This window comes from Aspergillus luchuensis, chromosome 1, assembly GCF_016861625.1.
Source record: "Aspergillus luchuensis IFO 4308 DNA, chromosome 1, nearly complete sequence".
NCBI classification, from domain to species: Eukaryota; Fungi; Ascomycota; class Eurotiomycetes; order Eurotiales; family Aspergillaceae; genus Aspergillus; species Aspergillus luchuensis.
In genome coordinates this window covers 2,510,753-2,530,728 of record NC_054849.1, presented here as the reverse complement: position 1 = coordinate 2,530,728, position 19,976 = coordinate 2,510,753, and the positions used below count along the sequence as shown (strand labels likewise).

Sequence of the window (19,976 nt, the reverse complement as noted above, 5' to 3'; positions counted from 1 at the left end):
ATAAGAACAAAGTCCAAGCCATCAACTTGTAAATTAGTAAATTGCATCTACAGTAAATATACTAAGCTCTTCGTCTCGTAGCTCTGGGAGTCTCAACGCCACCCATCTCCGTATCCTCGTCTTCCCCGCCGTCATCCTCATCAGACTGTTCCTCATCCTCGTCCACATCTTCATCTACATCATCATCCTCCTCTCCTCCACCCGACGCCGCCGCTTCCGCCACAGCCTCCACCAACTCCTCCTGCTCATACGCCTCTTCCTCACCCTCACTCAACATCTCCCCGCCACCACCCACCTCATCCTGAAACTGCACCCTCCGATCCGCCCTCTTCTTCCCCTTCCTATCACCCTCCTCCCCAACCTCCTCCTCCCTCCCCACCACCCCCTTCTTCCCAGCAGCACCGCCACCACCACCAACCCTCTCCTTCCACGCCGGCGCCCCCTTAATAATGCCCCTCACCTCCGTGGCCATCATCATCTCCCTCTGTGACGCCACCGCCGGATCCAGCCAAAAGTCCACCATGACCGACTCCGGCGTAGCATGATCCGGCAACTTGACAATATTCGCAAACTCGACCTCATCATCCAACATCTTATCATCCAACAGCGCAAGCACCTTCGCCCGCATAATCGTCTTCGTCTTCGCCAACGTCCCGTTCCCGAACCACCCATCCGTCAAAATATCGCATTCCTCACGCAGGAAGCCCGCCGGAGGCGGATCCGATGGGAATAAGATGCTCCGCAGTGTGGGGTCCGTCACGTCGCAGAACATCCACATGCGTCCGTCGCGCGGGAGCGGCAAACAGCCTGTGAAAAGGTGGGTTGTTGTAGGGAGTTGTTGGGTTTCAGTGTGTTGGTGATGAGTTTCGTCGAGGTATTGGGGTACTTCGCCGGCGCGGGCGACGGCGTGACGACGGCCTGTGTAGCCGTCTCGTGCGACTTCGGCTTCTCGGGGCAGGATCCGGAACATGGCTGTTTGGTAGATTCGGTAGGAGGGGTCGGTGCGTGGGTCGTGGCCGTATTTGATGATGGCGTCGCGCCAGGGCCCGGACCGGAAGATGTACCCGACGTAGGGGATCGCGTGGCGGAGGGCGTAGCGTTGTTCGATTGTGGGGAGGGAGTTGCGTAGCCCTCGGCGTGTCCAGGCGGGGCGTTGTTGGAAGAGGGCTTCGACGGCTGTGATGGTTTCTTGGAGCGTTTTGTCGAGTGTGTGGATGGGTGGGCAGTTCGTGCGCGGGGAGGTTGGGACCGTAGCGATGTCGTAGGATACTAGGTGGGTGAGGACTTTCACCACTCGTTGGGTGTTTACTGTTGTTATGTTGCCCGAGTTGTCGATGGCTTGTCGGACTGTTGGGTTTTGGCGGTAGCTTTGGGGAGTTTTGATGTTAGTTGGATTGTTGGGTTGGGGGATGGGCGTGGGGATGGGGGGGCTTACATGTAGGTGAAGGGGATGTCTCCGAAGCTGAAGGACGGTGGAGGGATGATGTCTACGTCGGTGATGGCGCCTTTGCTCATGTCGAGGTCGAATTGTTTCATTTTGTCGTCTGTACATGGTTAGTTTGTGTTGAGTGGTGGATGTGGTATTAGGTCTCGTTACAGTCAAATGGCAATATCTGCTCCCGGAATCGGTTGGCAAAGGAACTGGAGCCCGTTGAGAAGACAAAGTCCGGCATTCCTGGTTGTGTCAGTATCATGCAGGATAATACTGCTGTGTTAGGTGGTCTGTAGACTCACCCCGAAACACATGTGTCCGGTTAATCAAGCCCACGGGCTCAACTTGATAATTAGATGCATTATCACTCAGACTCCGCAGCAGTTCTCGAGCACTGCGTCGTTGCGGCTCCGTATGCACTGTGGACACAGCAACGCCACTAAAGGGCTCGTTCGACCCCTTCTTTCGCTTGCGACCTGTCCTCTTCGGTACCGTCACCTTCAAAAGGATGTTGTTGGACGGTAAGCTGGTCGACTGGAGCGGCCTGGACATGGCATCCTCCGGCCGCAGAAGCAGATGAGCCGGGCTGTCAGGCTTGGGGGGATGCAATATCTGGAGTAACTTGTCAGTCCTTCTGAGTGATAATCAATTGGATGGGTTGACGTACTTTGGTTATGCCCGCATCCCCCTTCAGTGTGTCGACAGCCTTGTCAAGGTTTCTGATAATGGCAGGGTGCTCGACGCTGACAATGCGACGTGAGGGGATCTGGTAAAATGGGGCTGTTCTGGCCCCATGTTGATCTGTCATGTTGTCTGTACGGCGTAGATGCACCGTGTATAGCCCTTGTTGGGCTATTTAAACATGTGTCAGGAGCGTTTGGGGAAAATGCTATCCCTAGGTCGAAGCTATATAAATGCGGATAAGTCTGCACAAATATGGAGCTAGGATTGACGTCAACCGTTAGTATCCAGGGGCTTAAAGTTAATTCACATCTACTACAACTTGCTGAGCCGGTGAATTGGTTCACTAGATCAGGCTCGGTACCAGAGTGTTTCTCGTAACCATACTAACTACTACAGCAGAATCCCCATTCCTGTGTATGCTCCACAGCCAACCTGGAGGGGAAAGATGGATGTCGATGTTAGGAATCTGCAAGTCACATGACCAGCCAACAGCCACACCATCATCCCGAATCCCCCGTCAAAAAATAAGATGGGAGGGTAAAAAGGGCCGCGACTGAGACATGCTGGATGGGTGGATTGCTATTTTCTTTCCTCTAATAAGATGATGCGGTTGCTTTCTTTTCTTTATTATTATTATTATTTTTTAATACGAGTTTCTTACTCGGGGGGAATGCGCTGTCTGTCTGACCCCTTGCCTGTAGTTGCACTTCGAGACAGTTCAACATGAACCCTCCGGAGGGTGTAGTAGATGGTCTAAGTATAAATTTCGTAATGCTGAGGCGCCCCTCCCATTTCATTTCGTTTCGACCTCTTAAAACCGGTTGATTCCCGATTCCCATCGTGCTGGTGGTCGGCAGGTTAATAAAGGTAGTTTGGTAAAAGGGACCCAACCAGGCCCACGACCTGACCTGCAACCACTAAGAAAACTACGTCCGAGCGCTCTTCTAGTCAGTCAGTCTTAGCCACAGCCTCCGGCCAGTCTGCTGCTCTGCTTCCCTCCCCCTCCCTCCCCGACCTCAGCTTGATACGACTAACCTGCTATCGCATCAATCAATCCCTTACAATTCTCAGACTGCTCGACTGGGCTGGTTTCTCGTGCTTTCTTTACGGTTGAACGCGCTGACGATAGAAATTCTGATTTACTCCTTACTCCCCTTCTTTGGATTCTTTTTCTGCCAACTGCGACCGTGTGGTTCTAGTATTCTTCTTACTTTGCTACTATTCCCACTCTTCTGTTCTCTTCATTCCCCCGGGGGCCTCAATTCATTTGCACCCCGCTTCCCGGCAGCCGCTAAGCGACACGGAAAGAGACGATCGACTCCAGCAAACCAGACCGACTGACTACTGGCTGCTCCCTATACCGCTCCCGTTCGCGCCAAACAGTGAAGCGTGCCTGTCTGAGAGATCCTCCTCCCTCCCACTCCCACTCTCCCCCAATTCGCCCCGATACCTTGAACTGAACTTCCTTTGAGGTAAGTCCTGCAGCTATAGTTTCCTGTTCCTCTTGCGCTTTCGGGAAACTGTTCTTCTGTGTTTTGATCCACCTCTTCTCTTTCTTCTCCCCCTATCAAACACCCCCCTTTCTGGTGTGTGATTACACCTTCCATCATCCGCTGGTTCTTTTGGGATCCTACCGCCTCACCCCGGTGCTCTGCGTTGCTGGCCTGGTGTCCACCATTTTCCACCCCCCTCATCCTACTATTCTCTATTTCTTTGATTTTGTATATTTCCCACCCCTGCGATTTTTACCATGAGCCTTGTTCCTGGACCTTGTGTCTCTCCCGTCAATCCGATTCGAGCGCTATGTTAGGTGGTGTTGTGGTTGGAAATGCTCATGTGGTCATTCCCAGGCCGACATAAATAAATCCCGACGTGGCTCTCCTGAAATTGCCTCCGCGCTATACCAACACCCTCCCCCATCCCTCCTGCTAGTGTTCGGCATCTTGCTGCACTGGCACCGAGATTGAGACCGAGTACATGTGGCTGTTCGACTAGTCGTGACAATGAAGGGCTTCAGACAGAGAGTGGTGAGTGTTCCCTGTCCACTTCCGCTGCCCCCTACACCCCGTTCCCCGCCTCCCTCCTGCCGATGATCAGCTCTCGTCCACCCACCCCCCCCAAAACCGCCGGGATGCAGGCTAATTTGCCCAGCATGAACAGTTGTCGAGGGCAAAAGACGCAAACAAATCTTCGAAGAAGAAAGACTCCTCCCACTCGTCCCAAAACAATGCCGCCCTCGGAGTCAATCACGGACAGCAGTCCTCTTCCCCTAACCAGGGCACCCCGACTTCGTCTACCACATCCGTGAATGATACTCGAGGAAAGTCGCCGGACAATGGCTCGCAGGCAGGAATGTATCCTGGTCAGTACTATATCCCGCAGGGCGCAGGCTTGGTTGGTCAGCCCGTGAATAACGGTGGACCAGGTACGCCCACGAAGCAGGGACAGCAGATGGCTCCGAGCGTGGTCATCAGTCCAAGCGCACCGGTGAGCTTCCCTTTCATTATCGAGGCACCCCCGCTGTGGTGATTCCAAACCTAGCTTGATGGTAGCTTTCATCGATCATTTGGTTCCGGACTGACCCTTATCCTTCATTCGCATAGCATGTTCCTCCCCCCGGAGCCGCCGAAACCATGCCCGGGGACCTCGCTCCCCCACGGAAGTCTCACGTCTTCGATCGCCTTCAGACGACACCCAAGGACATGTCCGAAGGAATCCGAACCCCTAAGCGCCAGCATTCATCGCGTTTCGATATTTCCGATCAGCGCCAAAGAGAGTTGGAAAAGCTGCAGGGCTTCCACGAGGTTCCCCCGAATCGTCGCCAAGAGCTGTTCATGCAGAAGATTGATCAATGCAACATTATCTTCGACTTCAACGACCCTACTGCCGACATGAAATCCAAGGAGATCAAGAGACTGGCGCTCCACGAGCTCCTAGACTACATCGCCAACAACCGTTCGGTTATCACGGAACCCATGTATCCCCGTGTAGTCGAGATGTTCGCAAAGAATCTTTTCCGACCCATCCCACCCCCGGTGACTCCCCAAGGCGAGGCGTTTGACCCAGAGGAGGATGAACCGGTGTTGGAAGTCGCATGGCCCCATATCCAGGTGGTGTATGAGTTCTTCTTGCGGTTCATCGAGAGCCAGGACTTTAACACCAACATTGCCAAGCAATACATCGATCATCACTTTGTGCTTCAGGTATGCTTTCTTTATACTCTTTCGCTGGATGATGAGGCCTAGGGCCGTCCAACTAATGCGCCGCAGTTGCTGGAGCTGTTCGACTCGGAAGACCCTCGTGAACGTGACTTTCTCAAGACCACCTTGCATCGTATCTACGGAAAGTTCTTGAACTTGCGATCATACATTCGCAGATCTATCAACAACGTCTTCTTTCAGTTCACGTATGAGACTGAGCGATTCAATGGCATCGCAGAACTGTTGGAAATCCTGGGGTCAATCATCAACGGCTTTGCCCTTCCTCTGAAGGAAGAACACAAGTTGTTCCTGACACGGGTTCTGTTACCCTTACACAAAGTGAAGAGCTTGAGCATGTACCACCCGCAGTTAGCCTACTGTATTGTTCAGTTCCTGGAGAAGGACTCGTCATTGACGGAAGATGTAAGACCGCATCCGGTTCCTGCCTCGTCGCGGCTTGAAGACGTTACTGACTATGGGATAGGTGGTCCTTGGTTTGCTGCGATACTGGCCCAAGACAAACAGTACGAAGGAGGTTATGTACCTGAACGAGGTGGAAGACATTTTCGAGGTCATGGACCCTGCCGAATTTGCCAAGGTCCAGGTGCCTCTGTTCCAACAGCTTGCGAAGTCTGTCGCTAGCCCGCATTTCCAGGTTTGTTATCCAGAGATCGATGCAAGGTTCCGAGCAGAAGCGCTAACTGCTGGTCAAGGTCGCGGAACGAGCGCTCTATTTCTGGAACAATGAATACTTCTGTAACCTCGTTAGCGACAACGTGGAGATCATTCTGCCGATTATGTTCCCTCCCTTGTATGAGAACTCCAAGGGCCATTGGAACAGGTAGGTTGATGATGATTTGGCTGCCCCTTCCGCAGCGGCTGACTGGTGCAGAACAATCCACAGTATGGTTTACAACGCGATGAAGATGTTTATGGAGATCAACCCACAGCTTTTCGACGAATGCTCTCATGAATACAATGAGCGCCAGAACAGCGCTGAAGAGCGCGAAATGGGCAGACAGCAGAGATGGGAGAAGGTCTTGGAACGCGCTAAAGACAGGAAGAATGGGGTTGCTGTGCCCCCACAATGCCAAGTTGCGGAGATCCCCGTCCATCTAGATGACATCGACCAAGTGGCACACGACAGTCAGAAGCGTCTCCATGCCCTGAAGTTGGATGACTCGAGTTCGACCGAGCGCCGGCCCCGAGAAAGCACGGCATCTTCGGTAAGTACCGAGCGCCCCGAGTAGCTTGTGTGGTCATGTTCTGCCCATGACTTTGTCGCACTTGGCGAAAAGAAATGAAACTTCCCCTACTTTGCTTCGTCGTTGTCTTTGCTAAGAATTCGCCGATGTTATCGTACAGCAAGCGTGATTCTAACGTTGAAACGTCCGTGTTTTTCTCCAGAGACGGCGCCGCGGCTCCTCTGATGATATTCGAAGGCGACGAAGTGGTAGCGCCAGTGAGATACGACCGCGTGTAGATCGACGACGGCCGGGTGCTGGCGTTACTGTATCGATCTTGTCCCGAAGCAACTCCACCAAGTAACGGTTGACTTGATGGGCATTCTTCCGTTAGATTTTCCTTCTATGATGGCATAGCGACTACGAGCTGCGATGAAGTGTATTCGTGTCTATTTGGTTCCACGTTCGGCCAGTACTTCCGTCTTCGTGCTCTTCTCCCCCTTTCATCCGCGTCTTCACGTCCTTTTCACTTTCCTCTTTCCCCCTTTTTCTTTTCTATTTAACTTTCTACAACTCTGTGTACATGGCCTTGAATATTCTTGTGTCTGCGCGAGCACGTGGCTCGGTTGCCCGTGCATCGGAGCGGACGATCGAGTTTGGACTATTAGAACTGTGTTCGGGTCTGGAAAACGGGTGCGAATGGCGTTTCCCTTCGTCGACGTTGATGTCGGCAAACCTTTTGATATTACAACATGAAGTATTTATGGCATGGCCGTGAACCAGATTTCTGTTTCTCTTAAGACTTTATCCACGCGACTATACTACTAAGTCTATAACGTTGTTCCTGTTACCACGTGCCTCTTCTGAGTAAACCCCTGAGCCAGTAACCCGTGATAGGCTCAGCAGCCGCAGGGTAGTACCGTAGACGCGCGCTTACCGGGTAGGAGAAACAAAGTCCCGTTTTTACCTATTTCGGCCTAGTGTTTCGTTCGGGGTCTCTGCGATACCCGCGTTTCAGTCTGCTCTCGCTGCTTTCTGTTCCTGTCGGTTTGCAGGCCGGTAGTTTGCGCTCATTAATCCTTTGCTTGATACCCTCCACCTCCTCTCCCTTTCCTTAAATATATCGCTATATATTACCCGACCTCTCCTCTTCCTCCCCCGGTCTTTGCTTCCTACACCCTGAACCGACTGGGTCCGATTAATGACTTGACGACTGGACACAATAGTTCTTCCACATCTTCTTATGAGGCGCCTTCCGTCGCTGAGCCATTCGACATAGAGCTCCACCACTACCACCTCCACCACCAACACGCATATGAATCCGACATAAGAGCAGCTTGTGCCGGCTTCTAGATTCAGGCCGGCCTCACGGCCTGGCGATTAATTAATCCTAATCTCTCAATATGGCCTCCGCTGAAGGCCCCCGAGGCAACATGGAGCGGAACGCGGAGCGAAGCATTGATATCTACAGCACTAAGCTGGGCGACGACAAGATTGGTGCGTTTCGGTCCTTGCTTGTTCATATTGGGGGATGAAGCCTCAGCTGTGGATTGGACTTTCAAGTCCTGAGTGGTTTCACTGCGGGCATTGAGCTGACGGTCTCTCTTCGCACATAGATATTAAACTCAGAGCGAATGTTGCTGTCGAATTACGGGACAGTATTGAACCATTATGCTCTGGCGCAAGCTATCCGATCTTCTTGTCGAAACTATGGCCGGTGTTCAAGCACATTTTGAAGGGCGAGCCCGTGTTCACGAATATGTCCTTCGATCAGGTGAGTCAGGGATCGTGACTGGTTCAGGTGTTAGTTTGGGGAATTAGGGCTCATACATAGGTTGTATTGCCAGAAATTACGCAATTGTATCCTCGAGACGCTACATCGTTTGCCAATGGCGTCGCCGGACGTCGAACCGTATGCCGCCGACATGGTCGACCTGCTGATGGATCTGGTACGGATTGAAAACGAGGAAAACGCGGTTCTGTGCATGAAGACAATCATGGATCTCGAGCGCAATCAAGCCAAGGCCACGGCGGCGCGCGTACAACCTTTCCTCGCGCTCATTCAGGAGATGTTCCAGATGATGGAGCAGGTGGTTCGCGATACCTTCGATACCCCCAGTCAAGCCACCCCTTCTGGCATGCCCTCAACACCAAGTGCGACGGCCCAGACTTTCCAATCGCCTCGACCGAGCTCCCCCGCGACGTCAGTTTCGGATCTCGCACCAGACCAGCAGCAACAGGCCAACAATGTGTTACTCAAGGGTATGCAGTCGTTCAAGGTCCTCGCCGAGTGTCCGATTATCGTCGTGTCCATCTTCCAAACGCACCGGGCGTCCGTCGCGGCAAATGTGAAGCTCTTTGTGCCGCTGATCAAGAGTATCCTTCTTCTCCAAGCCAAGCCGCAGGAGAAGGCACACGCAGATGCGGCAGCCCAAGGGACGATATTCACGGGCGTATGCAAAGAAATTAAGAACAGAGCTGCTTTCGGTGAATTCATTACCGCACAAGTGAAGACGATGAGCTTTTTAGCCTATTTGCTCCGTATGTATGCGCAACAGCTGCAGGATTTCCTCCCCACTCTCCCCTCGGTTGTTGTGCGTCTTCTTCAAGATTGCCCCCGGGAAAAGTCCAGCGCGAGGAAGGAGCTCCTGGTGGCCATCCGTCACATAATAAACTTTAATTACCGGAAGATATTCCTCGAGAAGATCGACGAGCTTCTTGACGAGAGGACGCTTATTGGCGATGGACTCACTGTTTACGAGACTATGCGACCCCTAGCCTACAGCATGCTTGCCGACCTCATACATCACGTCCGCGACCACTTGACGCGTGATCAAATACGTCGGACTGTCGAAGTGTACACCAAAAACCTTCACGATGATTTCCCGGGAACGAGCTTCCAGACAATGAGTGCCAAACTACTACTTAATATGGCAGAGAGGATATCGAGGTTGGAGGATAAAAGGGAAGGCCGCTACTTCTTGATCATGATCCTAGATGCCATTGGTGACAAGTTCGCGTCGATGAACTATCAGTTTGACAACGCGGTCAAGGTCTCGAAGGCATACAAGGCCACGAAGAAGGACCTCGAACCTGCTTCTGAGCGGTATCTTGCGGAGAAGGAGCACCCACCTGATTGGGATGAAATCGATATCTTCTCGGCGTCTCCCATCAAGACATCCAACCCTCGCGACCGCGGTGGTGATCCGGTCTCCGACAACATCTTCCTTTTCAAGAACCTGATCAACGGCCTGAAGAACATTTTCCACCAGCTCAAGAACTGCAACCCCGATCATATCCAAATCGACCCGAATAGTGTTCCGATAAATTGGTCCGAGGTCTCGTATGGCTACAATGCTGAGGAAGTACGGGTTATCAAGAAGCTGTTCCACGAAGGAGCCCGAGTCTTCAAGTACTACGGGGTGGACCAGTCACCTCCGGAAGTCAGCTACTCCTCCCCGTTCGACTTCCTTGCTGGTCAATACACCGCGCCCATGTCCCGCGAAGAAAAGGAGCTCCTGGAGAGCTTCGGAACCGTGTTCCACTGCATTGATACCGCCACCTTCCATGAAGTCTTCCACTCTGAGATACCCTACCTCCACGAGCTCATGTTCGAACACGGTGCCCTCCTCCACCTTCCTCAGTTCTTCTTGGCTAGCGAGGCCACTTCCCCGGCATTCTCTGGAATGGTGTTGCAGTACCTTATGGACCGGATCCATGAAGTGGGTACTTCCGACATGACGAAAGCGAAGATCCTGTTGAGGATGTTCAAGCTTTCGTTTATGGCCGTCACACTGTTCTCTGTTCAGAACGAGCAGGTTTTGCACCCTCATGTCACCAAGATCGTTACCAAATGTATAGAGCTTTCGGTGACTGCAGAGGAGCCCATGAACTATTTCCTCCTGCTGCGCTCCTTGTTCCGCAGCATTGGTGGAGGCCGGTTCGAGCTCCTTTACAAAGAGATTCTGCCGCTGTTGGAAATGCTCTTGGAGACATTCAATAACTTGCTGCTCGCTGCCCGCAAACCGCAAGAGCGTGACCTCTACGTAGAGCTTACCCTCACAGTTCCTGCTCGCTTGAGTCATCTTCTGCCACATTTGAGCTACCTCATGCGTCCAATTGTGGTAGCGTTGCGTGCCGATTCGGACCTTGTGGGACAGGGTCTTCGGACCCTAGAGCTATGTGTCGACAATCTCACGGCCGACTACCTCGATCCGATCATGGCACCCATTATGGACGAGTTAATGACAGCCTTGTGGGACCATTTGCGGCCCCATCCTTACAATCACTTCCATGCGCATACGACCATGAGGATCCTGGGTAAGCTTGGTGGCCGTAATAGAAAGTTCCTCAACCACCCTCCAGACCTTACCTTCGAACAATTTGCCGATGACACGCCCAGCGTCGACATCAAGCTTATCGGACCCAGCGAGAAGCGTCCTTTCCCTGTCGAAATTGGCGTTGATTTGGCCATTGGGAAGTTGATGGAGGTTCCCAAGACACCCACGGCCAAGGCATCGGACAGCTACTATAAGCAGCAGGCATTCCGGATGCTTTCATCGCAGTTGAAACTCTACATTGGATATGAGAGTGTCCCGGAGGACCTGGCTTCTCTCATTCGTTTGCATGCCAATGACCTTTTCGAGAGCAAGACTACAGCAATGCCCGACATCCTGGAAAGATCTGAGCGGTCCAGCTCCATCACGAAGAAGTTGACACAGGAGGGCTCGATGAAGAAACTTATCAAAGCTTGTATCTTCGCGACAACCATTCCGGAACTTGAGCAAACTGCAACCGCTTTTGTGGCTGATGTATGCAAGCACTTTGCTGTAGTGGAAGTCGGACGCGCTCTCGCCCAAGCCAGGCACACCCGCAGGCCTTTCGATGTCAATAACGGCGAAGGCCCGGTGTATCTCGACTCACGGGTCCTAGCCGAAGCTCTAGTAGAGTCCCTGTCATCGGACAATGCTTCTGTCCGTGATGGTGCGCAGGCAGCAATGCAGGTCATGAAGGATGCGGCCGCTATCATCTTTGGGACTCCTGACCGGGTCTCAAAGCTTCCCTTCTTCCAACATCTGGGTCGCGTGTTTTGCCATAGTTGCCATAGCGAGGAGTGGTTTACCAAGGCTGGGGGAAGTCTTGGTATCCACATTTTCGCGACCAAGCTGGACCTGGGTGACACCTGGCTCCTGGACAAGCAGGTCGAATTCGTCAGAGCCTTGATGTATGTTATCAAGGATACACCGTCTGACTTACCAGCTAGCACGCGAATCAGGGCGCAGGAGACACTGGATCTGATTCTCCGCCGGTGCTGCAAGAATCTTTCGCTTGATGACCTGAAGAACGAGAAGAGCCGCATGTACTCTTTGTGCGGGCACTTTGTCTACGAGCTCTCCCACATGAATAAGCAGGTCCGAGAAGCTTCGCGCCGGAGCTTCTCGACAATTGCCGAAGTCCTGGGTTGTCAGGTCCATGACCTCATTCTCCCTGTGAAGGACCGCCTCTTGCAGTCCATCTTCAACAAGCCGCTCCGAGCACTCCCCTTCCCCACGCAGATTGGGTTTATCGATGCCATTACGTACTGCCTGAGCTTGCACAATAATATTGTGACCTTCAATGATCCGCTCAATCGATTAATGCTGGAGTCTCTTGCCTTGGCTGATGCCGATGATGAGTCGCTCGCCTCCAAGCCGAACGAGTTCAAGAATGCTGAAATGATTGTCAACTTGCGAGTCGCGTGCCTTCGTCTCCTGTCTATGGCAATGAGCTTCCAAGAGTTCGGCAACACCCCACAGAATACGAGCCGTGCACGCATCATTTCCGTATTCTTCAAGTCACTCTATTCGCGGTCTCCTGATGTTATTGAAGCCGCCAATGCCGGTCTTCGGGACGTTCTTACGCAGACAAACAAGTTGCCGAAAGATTTGCTCCAAAACGGTCTTCGCCCTATCCTGATGAACTTGCAGGATCCTAAGCGTTTGAGCGTCGCAGGCCTCGACGGACTTGCACGTTTGCTGACATTGCTCACCAATTACTTCAAGGTTGAGATTGGAGCTCGCCTTCTAGACCACATGAAGGTTATTGCAGATGATACGATTCTGCAGAAGGTGTCCTTCAGTCTTGTTGAGCAAAGTCCTCCGATGAAGATCGTGGCTGCCATATTCAACATCTTCCACCTACTCCCCCCAGCTGCTACCTCTTTCATGGAGCATCTCGTGAACAAGGTGTTGGATCTTGAAGACAAGCTTCGCAGAACGTCTAACAGTCCTTTCAGGAAGCCTTTGGTCAAGTACTTGAATCGCTATCCCAAGGATAGCTTGACTTTCTTCCAGAACCGCTTCAAGGATGAGCGGTTTGGGCGATTCTTTGGCCAGGTCTTAGCAGACCCAGAGAGTGAGGCACTTCGCTCTGCGGTAGTTGCGGACACTGATAGCTTCGTGAATGCTGCTTTCGGACAAGAGGCGACGGATGGCAAGAACACTGCTGCAATCAACGGTATCTACGTGGCCCACTCTATCTGCATGCATGAATCGACCAAGCGCTGGTTGGTTTCGCAGGCGGATCTGAGAGCCAAGCTATTGAGCTCGGGACGCGATCTGGAGAAAAAGCTCCGAAATGACAAGCTACCGGCGAACGAGCGGTTAAGAGTCGAGCAAGCGGAGGACCAGCTAATGGATATCTTCACTAACTACCTGACGGAGTCGGTGCAAGATCTGGACTTCCTGTTCGAGGTTATGGACGGACTTTCTGCCGAAGAACTGAAGTGCACCTTGGCATTCCCGAAATTCATATACCGCCATATCATTACGAATGAGTCTATCGATTACCGCCGTTCTGTGATTATGCGGTGCCTCGACCTCTATAGCCAGCGCACCTGCTCCCAGAAGATGAAGACATATGCCTTCCGTCATCTGGTTAACCCCATCTTTGCCATGGACGTCCAGACTACATGGAACAGCCCGTCGAATAGTCCCAAGCTGATGGACAAGAGTATGACCGAATTCATCCAGAGCCGTTTGTGGAAGCCTCAATTGGCCGATCTGAGCGATGAGTCCAACCAGGCTGGTGTGGACCACTCGCGCATGGAACTTCTCCAGCTGTCTGCCTTGTTGATCAAATACCATTCACAGACCGTACAGGAATCGCGCAAGGACATTATCAAGTTCGCTTGGAACTACATTCGTCTGGAAGACGTCATCAACAAATACGGCGCCTATGTTCTCATCAGCTACTTCATTGCGCATTATGAGACGCCTTTCAAGATTGTCGTGCAAGTCTACGTGGCCCTACTAAGAGCTCACCAGAACGAGGGTAAAGCGCTTGTGACTCAGGCTCTTGATGTTCTTGCCCCTGTTCTGCCGACTAGGACCTCCATGGCAAATCAAAATACTCAGGTACATGATCCGCGGTACCCGATATGGGCGAAGTGGCCTCGACGCATTTTGGCGGAGGAGACTGCCAACTTGCAGCAGGTCATGTGCATCTTCCAATTCCTCGTGCGGCAGCCGGACCTCTTCTACGACTCAAGGGAACATTTCGTGCCTCTTATCGTTCCATCTCTGATCAAGATCGCTTCACCTATGAGCTCTTCGAACGAAAGCAAGAAACTGGCGCTTAACCTTGTTAGTCTCATTTGGCACTGGGAAGAAAAGCGTGTTAAAGCTAGCCGTTCTCCGATGCCCAACGGCATCCATGATTCCCCTAATGCCAAGAAGCGCAAGCTGGAGGAAACCCAGAGCAGTGCATCCCGTTCGCCTGCAGCGGGGTCTCAGGACTATCTCATCCCCCCTGATCTGCGTGCCACGTTGACGAAGTACCTTATATCTTTCATCACGACAATTGCGGAGAGATACCCAGTTCCTGCCGCGCGAATTCGTGAGCTCCCGGGAACCAAGCCGCAGCAGCCTGTGCCTACGGGTGATATGGTGAAGAAGGCTGTGCACCTGCTGAGGAACCTGTTGTCTGACGAGCATTGGGCAGACTTGGACATTGAGCTCTATCAGAAGGTTACGGAACCAATCCTCGCGGGCGACAAGGCAGACAAGCCTGACGAGAAGCATGTTACGAGTATGGTCAATACACTGCAGGTCATACGAGTACTCCTGGCCTGTAAGCCGGATGACTGGATCATGGCTCGCTTGCCCCTAATCCAGAAGCTTTTCGAAAAGCCTTTGCGCTCGGACAACCCAGAGATTCAGGACTGCCTCCATGGCGTTGAAGACGAGGTGGATATCTCCCCCAAGCTCTTGCCTCCTATCAGAAGGGTTCTGAATGCTCTTCCGGAAGATCAGCCAGAGGAGGAGGATGCTATGGATGTGGAAAACTCGCCTTCTGAGTTCGTCACCTACCTGTCTGCTATTGCAACGGAGACACTTTCGGCCAGCAATTATGTCTCTAGTCTTAATGTGCTTTGGACTCTTTCCAAGAATAAGCCGGCTGAGATGGACACCCACATTCCCCAGGTCATGAAAGCCTTTTCGCAGAAACTGGCCAAGGAGCATGTTGCAGCTTCCACCGCCAATCAAGCAGCGTTGCCTCCGGGAACTAAGCCTCCAGAGGGAGTTCCAGACCAGCAGGAGTTCGAGCTCGGGGTTGATCTGATATTCAAAACCATCGAACTCATATCAGTGCGCATGTCTCACCTTGGAGAGCAGAGGCGTCCTTTCCTCAGTGTTCTGGCTCAGTTGGTTGAACGGTCTCAGAACATTAAGCTTTGCAGCAAGGTGCTGGGTATGGTTGAGACTTGGATTTTCCATTCGACCGAGTCATGGCCTACGCTCAAGGAGAAGACCGCTGTCTTGCATAAGATGCTACTCTTTGAGTCTCGACAAGACCAAACCATGCTCAAGAAGTTCCTCGATCTTGTCATTAGGATTTATGAGGATTCTAAGATCACCCGGACCGAACTGACTGTCCGACTCGAGCACGCCTTCTTGATCGGAACTAGGGCACAAGATGTTGAGATGCGGAATCGCTTCATGACCATTTTCGACCGCAGTTTGACCCGCTTAGCCAGCTCTCGTCTCAGCTACGTGCTCACCTGTCAGAACTGGGACACGCTGGCGGACTCGTTCTGGCTGGCCCAGGCGTCTCACTTAGTCTTGGGCTGCGTGGATATGGGTTCATCGGCGAGGTTGCATCCGGATGATTTCACTGTTTACCCCGTGTCTTTCCTCTATGGCAATGCCGATAAAGATGCAAGGAAGGCAGATGTTATGGTGGACATTCAACTCGAGGCTTTCGTCTCCGAGCGGAAGCGCTTCATAAGTGAAATCGGTGATGTTAAAGCTCGCGATCTCATTGAGCCTCTTTGCCAACTTCAGCACACTGACCCTACGGTGTCCTATAAGCTCTGGACGACTCTATTCCCTATCTTCTGGTCTACTCTGTCTAAGGAGGACCGCATCGATCTGGAGAAGGGAATGGTGACTCTGATCACCCGCGAGTATCATCAACGACAACTTGACAAGAGGCCTAATGTCGTCCAAGCTTTGCTTGAAGGTGTGGTGCGCGCTAAGCCACGTTTCAAGATCCCGCCACATGTGATGAAGTATCTCAGTCGAACCTATGATGCTTGGTATACTGCTGCCACGTATCTTGAGGAGACTGCCATCAGCCCTATCATTGATACTCCTACTGTCCGTGAAAGCAACCTTGATGCTCTGGTAGAAGTATATGCAGGGCTGCAAGAAGATGACTTCTTCTATGGCACGTGGCGGCGCCGCTGCAAGTTTGTGGAGACTAACGCCGCCCTCTCTTATGAGCAGCAGGGAATGTGGGATAAGGCTCAACAGCTATACGAGAACGCCCAGATCAAGGCTCGCTCGGGTGCAATGCCGTTCTCACAAGGCGAATACTATCTCTGGGAAGATCACTGGCTCATCTGTGCACAGAAGTTGCAGCAATGGGAGATCCTCAGCGACTTTGCGAAGCATGAGAACCTGAACGATCTCCTCTTAGAGTCTGCATGGAGGAATATCGAGAACTGGCAGAGCGAAAGTAGCAGGGAGCAGCTTGAATCTCTCATCAAGTCTGTTTCTGATGCGCCGACTCCGCGACGCACCTTCTTCCAGGCGTTTATGGCGCTACTTCAGTTCCATATCAAGAAGGAGAACATCCAGGAGTTCAACGGTGTGTGCGATGAATCTATCCAGCTGTCAATCAGGAAGTGGCTCCAGCTGCCGAAGAGAATCACGAACGCCCATATCCCAATCCTGCAGCACTTCCAACTGCTGGTTGAGCTTCATGATGCAAGTCACATCTGCGCCAGTCTTTCGCAGACTAACGAGCGCAACCTCGATACCAAGTCTGCCGAGTTGAAGCTGCTCTTGGGTACGTGGAGAGACCGTCTGCCTAATCTCTGGGACGATATCAACGCTTGGCAAGACCTGGTTACATGGCGGCAGCACATCTTCCAGCTCATCAATGCGACATATCTTAGCCTTCTGCCTCCGCAGACTAACAACGTGGCGAGCAATTCGTATGCTTACCGTGGATACCATGAGACAGCTTGGATCATCAACCGTTTTGCTCACGTTGCTCGCAAGCATCAAATGCCGGAAGTGTGCATCAACCAGCTTAGCCGTATCTACACTCTGCCGAACATTGAGATTCAAGAGGCTTTCTTGAAGCTGAGGGAACAGGCCAAGTGCCACTACCAGAACCCCAAGGAGCTGAACAGTGGGCTGGACGTCATCAATAATACGAATCTCAACTACTTCGGTGCTCAACAGAAGGCAGAGTTCTATACCCTGAAGGGAATGTTCCTTGCCAAGCTGAACCACGTTAATGAGGCGAATGAGGCATATGGTGTGGCTCTTTACTACGAGCTAAGACTTGCCAAAGCCTGGTCGGAGTGGGGACAGTACAGCGATCAACGTTTCAAGTCTGACCCCTCGGACTATGAGCTCGCCAGCAATGCTGTCAGCTGTTACTTGGAGGCTGCTGGTCTGTACAAGAATGCCAAATCGAGGAAGCTGCTCAGTCGCATCCTTTGGCTTCTCAGCCTGGACAACGAAGAGGGTCAGATTGCGCGTGCGTTTGAGAGTTTCAAGGGCGATACTCCAGTTTGGTACTGGATCACGTTCATACCGCAGCTCCTTACCAGCTTGTCACACCGCGAAGCTCGTCTGTGCAAGGCTGTTCTCGTCAAGATTGCTAAGTTGTTCCCGCAAGCATTGTTCTTCCTGCTCCGTACGAACAGGGAGGATATGCTTAACATCAAGAAACAGCACGATCAGAAGCAGGAGAAGCTTAATCGTGTCAGACAACAACAGCAGCAGCAGCAACAACAGGCTTCTCCACGGCCCAAGCCTTCGCCGGGAGTTGCAAATGCCTCTCCCCTCCAGAACGCCCAAACAGTCAATGCCACTCCGACTCCGACTCCACAGGCACCCAGTGGTCAACAACCTGCACAGAACCAGGCACAGCCACAACAACAACAACCCCAAGCGCAAGCGCAAGGCCAGATGCCGAATGCAGGCCAGGCCAACAACCAGAACCAGCCACAGCAGACTCCTGTTCAAGGCCAGGTTCAAGGTCAGCCTCAAGCTCAAGGTCAAGCCCAACCTCAAGCCCAACCCCAGGCACCTGTTCAAGGGCAAGTGCCCAACCAAGGACAGCCCCAAGCGCAACAGGCACAAGGCCATCTGCAGGTTCCCGGACAAAATGGAGTGCCGCAGCAGAATCAGAACGCTGCTGGTGCGGAACCTGAGAAGGAGCCGCTCAAGAAGCCGTGGGAGTATTCCGATGAGATCATGTCCGGTCTCAAGACTGCCTTCCCTCTGCTGGCCTTGTCCATGGAGACCATGGTGGATCAAATCCACAAGAACTTTAAGTGTCCCCCTGACGAGGATGCCTATCGTCTCATTGTTGCGCTGCTGAATGATGGACTGGCTTACGTGGGTCGCATGCCGGGCTCTTATGCGCAGGACTTCAAGCTGCCCCCTGCAACTGAGGCGAATATCACGCGTTTTGCTGAGACTATTCTCCCTGCCCACATCCGCAAGTCTTTCGAGGCGGACTTTGTGGTCAAGAAGCCAACGATGTACGAGTACATCCAGAAGCTGCGTCGTTGGCGTGACAAGTTTGAAGAGAAGCTCGACCGCAGACCTCAGTCTCAATTCCTGGAGACGTATTCGCCTCACCTCAGTGAGTTCCGCTTCCTCAAGTTCGACGAAGTCGAGGTGCCAGGCCAGTACCTCCTGCACAAGGACAAGAACCAAGACTTCGTTCGGATCGACCGCTTCCTCCCAGACATTGATCTGGTGCGCGGTATCGGAGTCTGCCACCGTCGGCTGAAGATCCGCGGTCACGATGGTAGTGTGCATCCGTTTGCAGTCCAGCATCCCGCAGCCCGGCACTGCAGACGAGAGGAGCGCATCTTGCAGCTGTTCCGTATTTTCAACGGACTTCTGGGCAAGCGCAAGGAGAGCCGGCGCCGCAACTTGTACTTCCATCTCCCGCTTATGGTTCCATTGGCGCCTCACATTCGCTTGGTTCGGGATGACCCGTCCTACATCTCCATGCAGGGCATCTACGAGGACTACTGCCGACGTGTGGGTATTAACAAGGACGAGCCTGTCATGTTTACCATGGAGAAGATGAGGTCTCTGGCAGAAACGAAACAGAACGTAAGTGACACTGACACGCCCACGCAAACGAACGACACTGACATCTTCCAGCGCTCCAACGACCAGCAGCAGGTCCTGCGTACCGAGATGCTCACTGCCATTCAGGAGAAGTGGGTTCCCAGTACGATTGTATTGGACTACTTCCAGCGCATGTACCCGAACTTCTCGGACTTCTGGCTCTTCCGGCGGCAGTTTGCTTACCAATATGCGGCCATTGCCTTTATGACCTACGTGATGCACATGGGCAACCGGTATCCTAACAAGATTCTGGTGTCGAGGTTGACGGGTGACATTTGGGGCTCGGAGCTGATCCCCACAATCAACCCGACCAAGGCATTCTTCTACAACCCCGAGCAAGTGCCATTCCGTTTCACCCCCAACATCCAGACGTTGCTGGGACCGATTGCTACGGAGGGACTGTTTGCATGCGCATTGATGGCCATTGCACGCTGCCTCACGGAGCCCCGACACGAACTTGAGCAGCAGCTCAGTATCTTTGTCCGGGACGAGATGATGTTCTGGGCCACAGCCCAACACCGTGCACCTCTGGGACCACCGCAGCTCCGCGATCTGGTCTACAACAACAGCGATGTCATTGTCAACCGGGCCGTCAGCCTTGCCAGTCCACCTGAGGGTAACTTGCCAGCCAACCAAACCACGATCGACTTGATCTCCAAGGCTGTGAACCCGCAGCATCTCGCTGCCTGCGATGCTCTCTGGATGCCGTATCTGTAAAGCTGGTCGCTGTTTCTTTTATCTGTTTGCCTTGTCTGTGTTCTCTTGGCGTTTTCGTTCGGGCTGAGGGCTTACGGGATTTCCAGCCAGTGGTTTCATTCTAGCGTGG

The 19,976-nt window shown here is 52.7% G+C and overlaps 3 protein-coding genes across 3 annotated transcripts; 2 read left to right on the top strand and 1 right to left on the bottom strand.

Moving 5' to 3' along the window:
- Positions 1–61: 61 nt before the first annotated feature.
- TFC1 (transcription factor TFIIIC subunit TFC1) lies at positions 62–2,240 on the bottom strand (the record flags this gene model as incomplete). Its single annotated transcript, XM_041691978.1, has 5 exons — positions 62–1,367; positions 1,436–1,544; positions 1,598–1,675; positions 1,735–2,044; positions 2,100–2,240. The coding sequence occupies 5 exons, from the start codon at positions 2,238–2,240 to the stop codon at positions 62–64; spliced, it is 1,944 nt and encodes a 647-aa protein (XP_041537589.1).
- Positions 2,241–4,119: 1,879 nt separating this feature from the next.
- PPP2R5D (protein phosphatase 2A regulatory subunit RTS1) lies at positions 4,120–6,566 on the top strand (the record flags this gene model as incomplete). Its single annotated transcript, XM_041691967.1, has 8 exons — positions 4,120–4,143; positions 4,268–4,478; positions 4,542–4,603; positions 4,720–5,319; positions 5,386–5,739; positions 5,801–5,971; positions 6,030–6,157; positions 6,209–6,566. 8 exons carry the CDS (start codon positions 4,120–4,122, stop codon positions 6,564–6,566), a joined length of 1,908 nt encoding a protein of 635 aa, XP_041537588.1.
- Positions 6,567–7,903: 1,337 nt separating this feature from the next.
- AKAW2_10867A (histone acetyltransferase TRA1) lies at positions 7,904–19,867 on the top strand (the record flags this gene model as incomplete). Its single annotated transcript, XM_041691956.1, has 3 exons — positions 7,904–7,997; positions 8,117–8,274; positions 8,348–19,867. The coding sequence occupies 3 exons, from the start codon at positions 7,904–7,906 to the stop codon at positions 19,865–19,867; spliced, it is 11,772 nt and encodes a 3,923-aa protein (XP_041537587.1).
- Between the last annotated feature and the right edge of the window lie 109 nt (positions 19,868–19,976).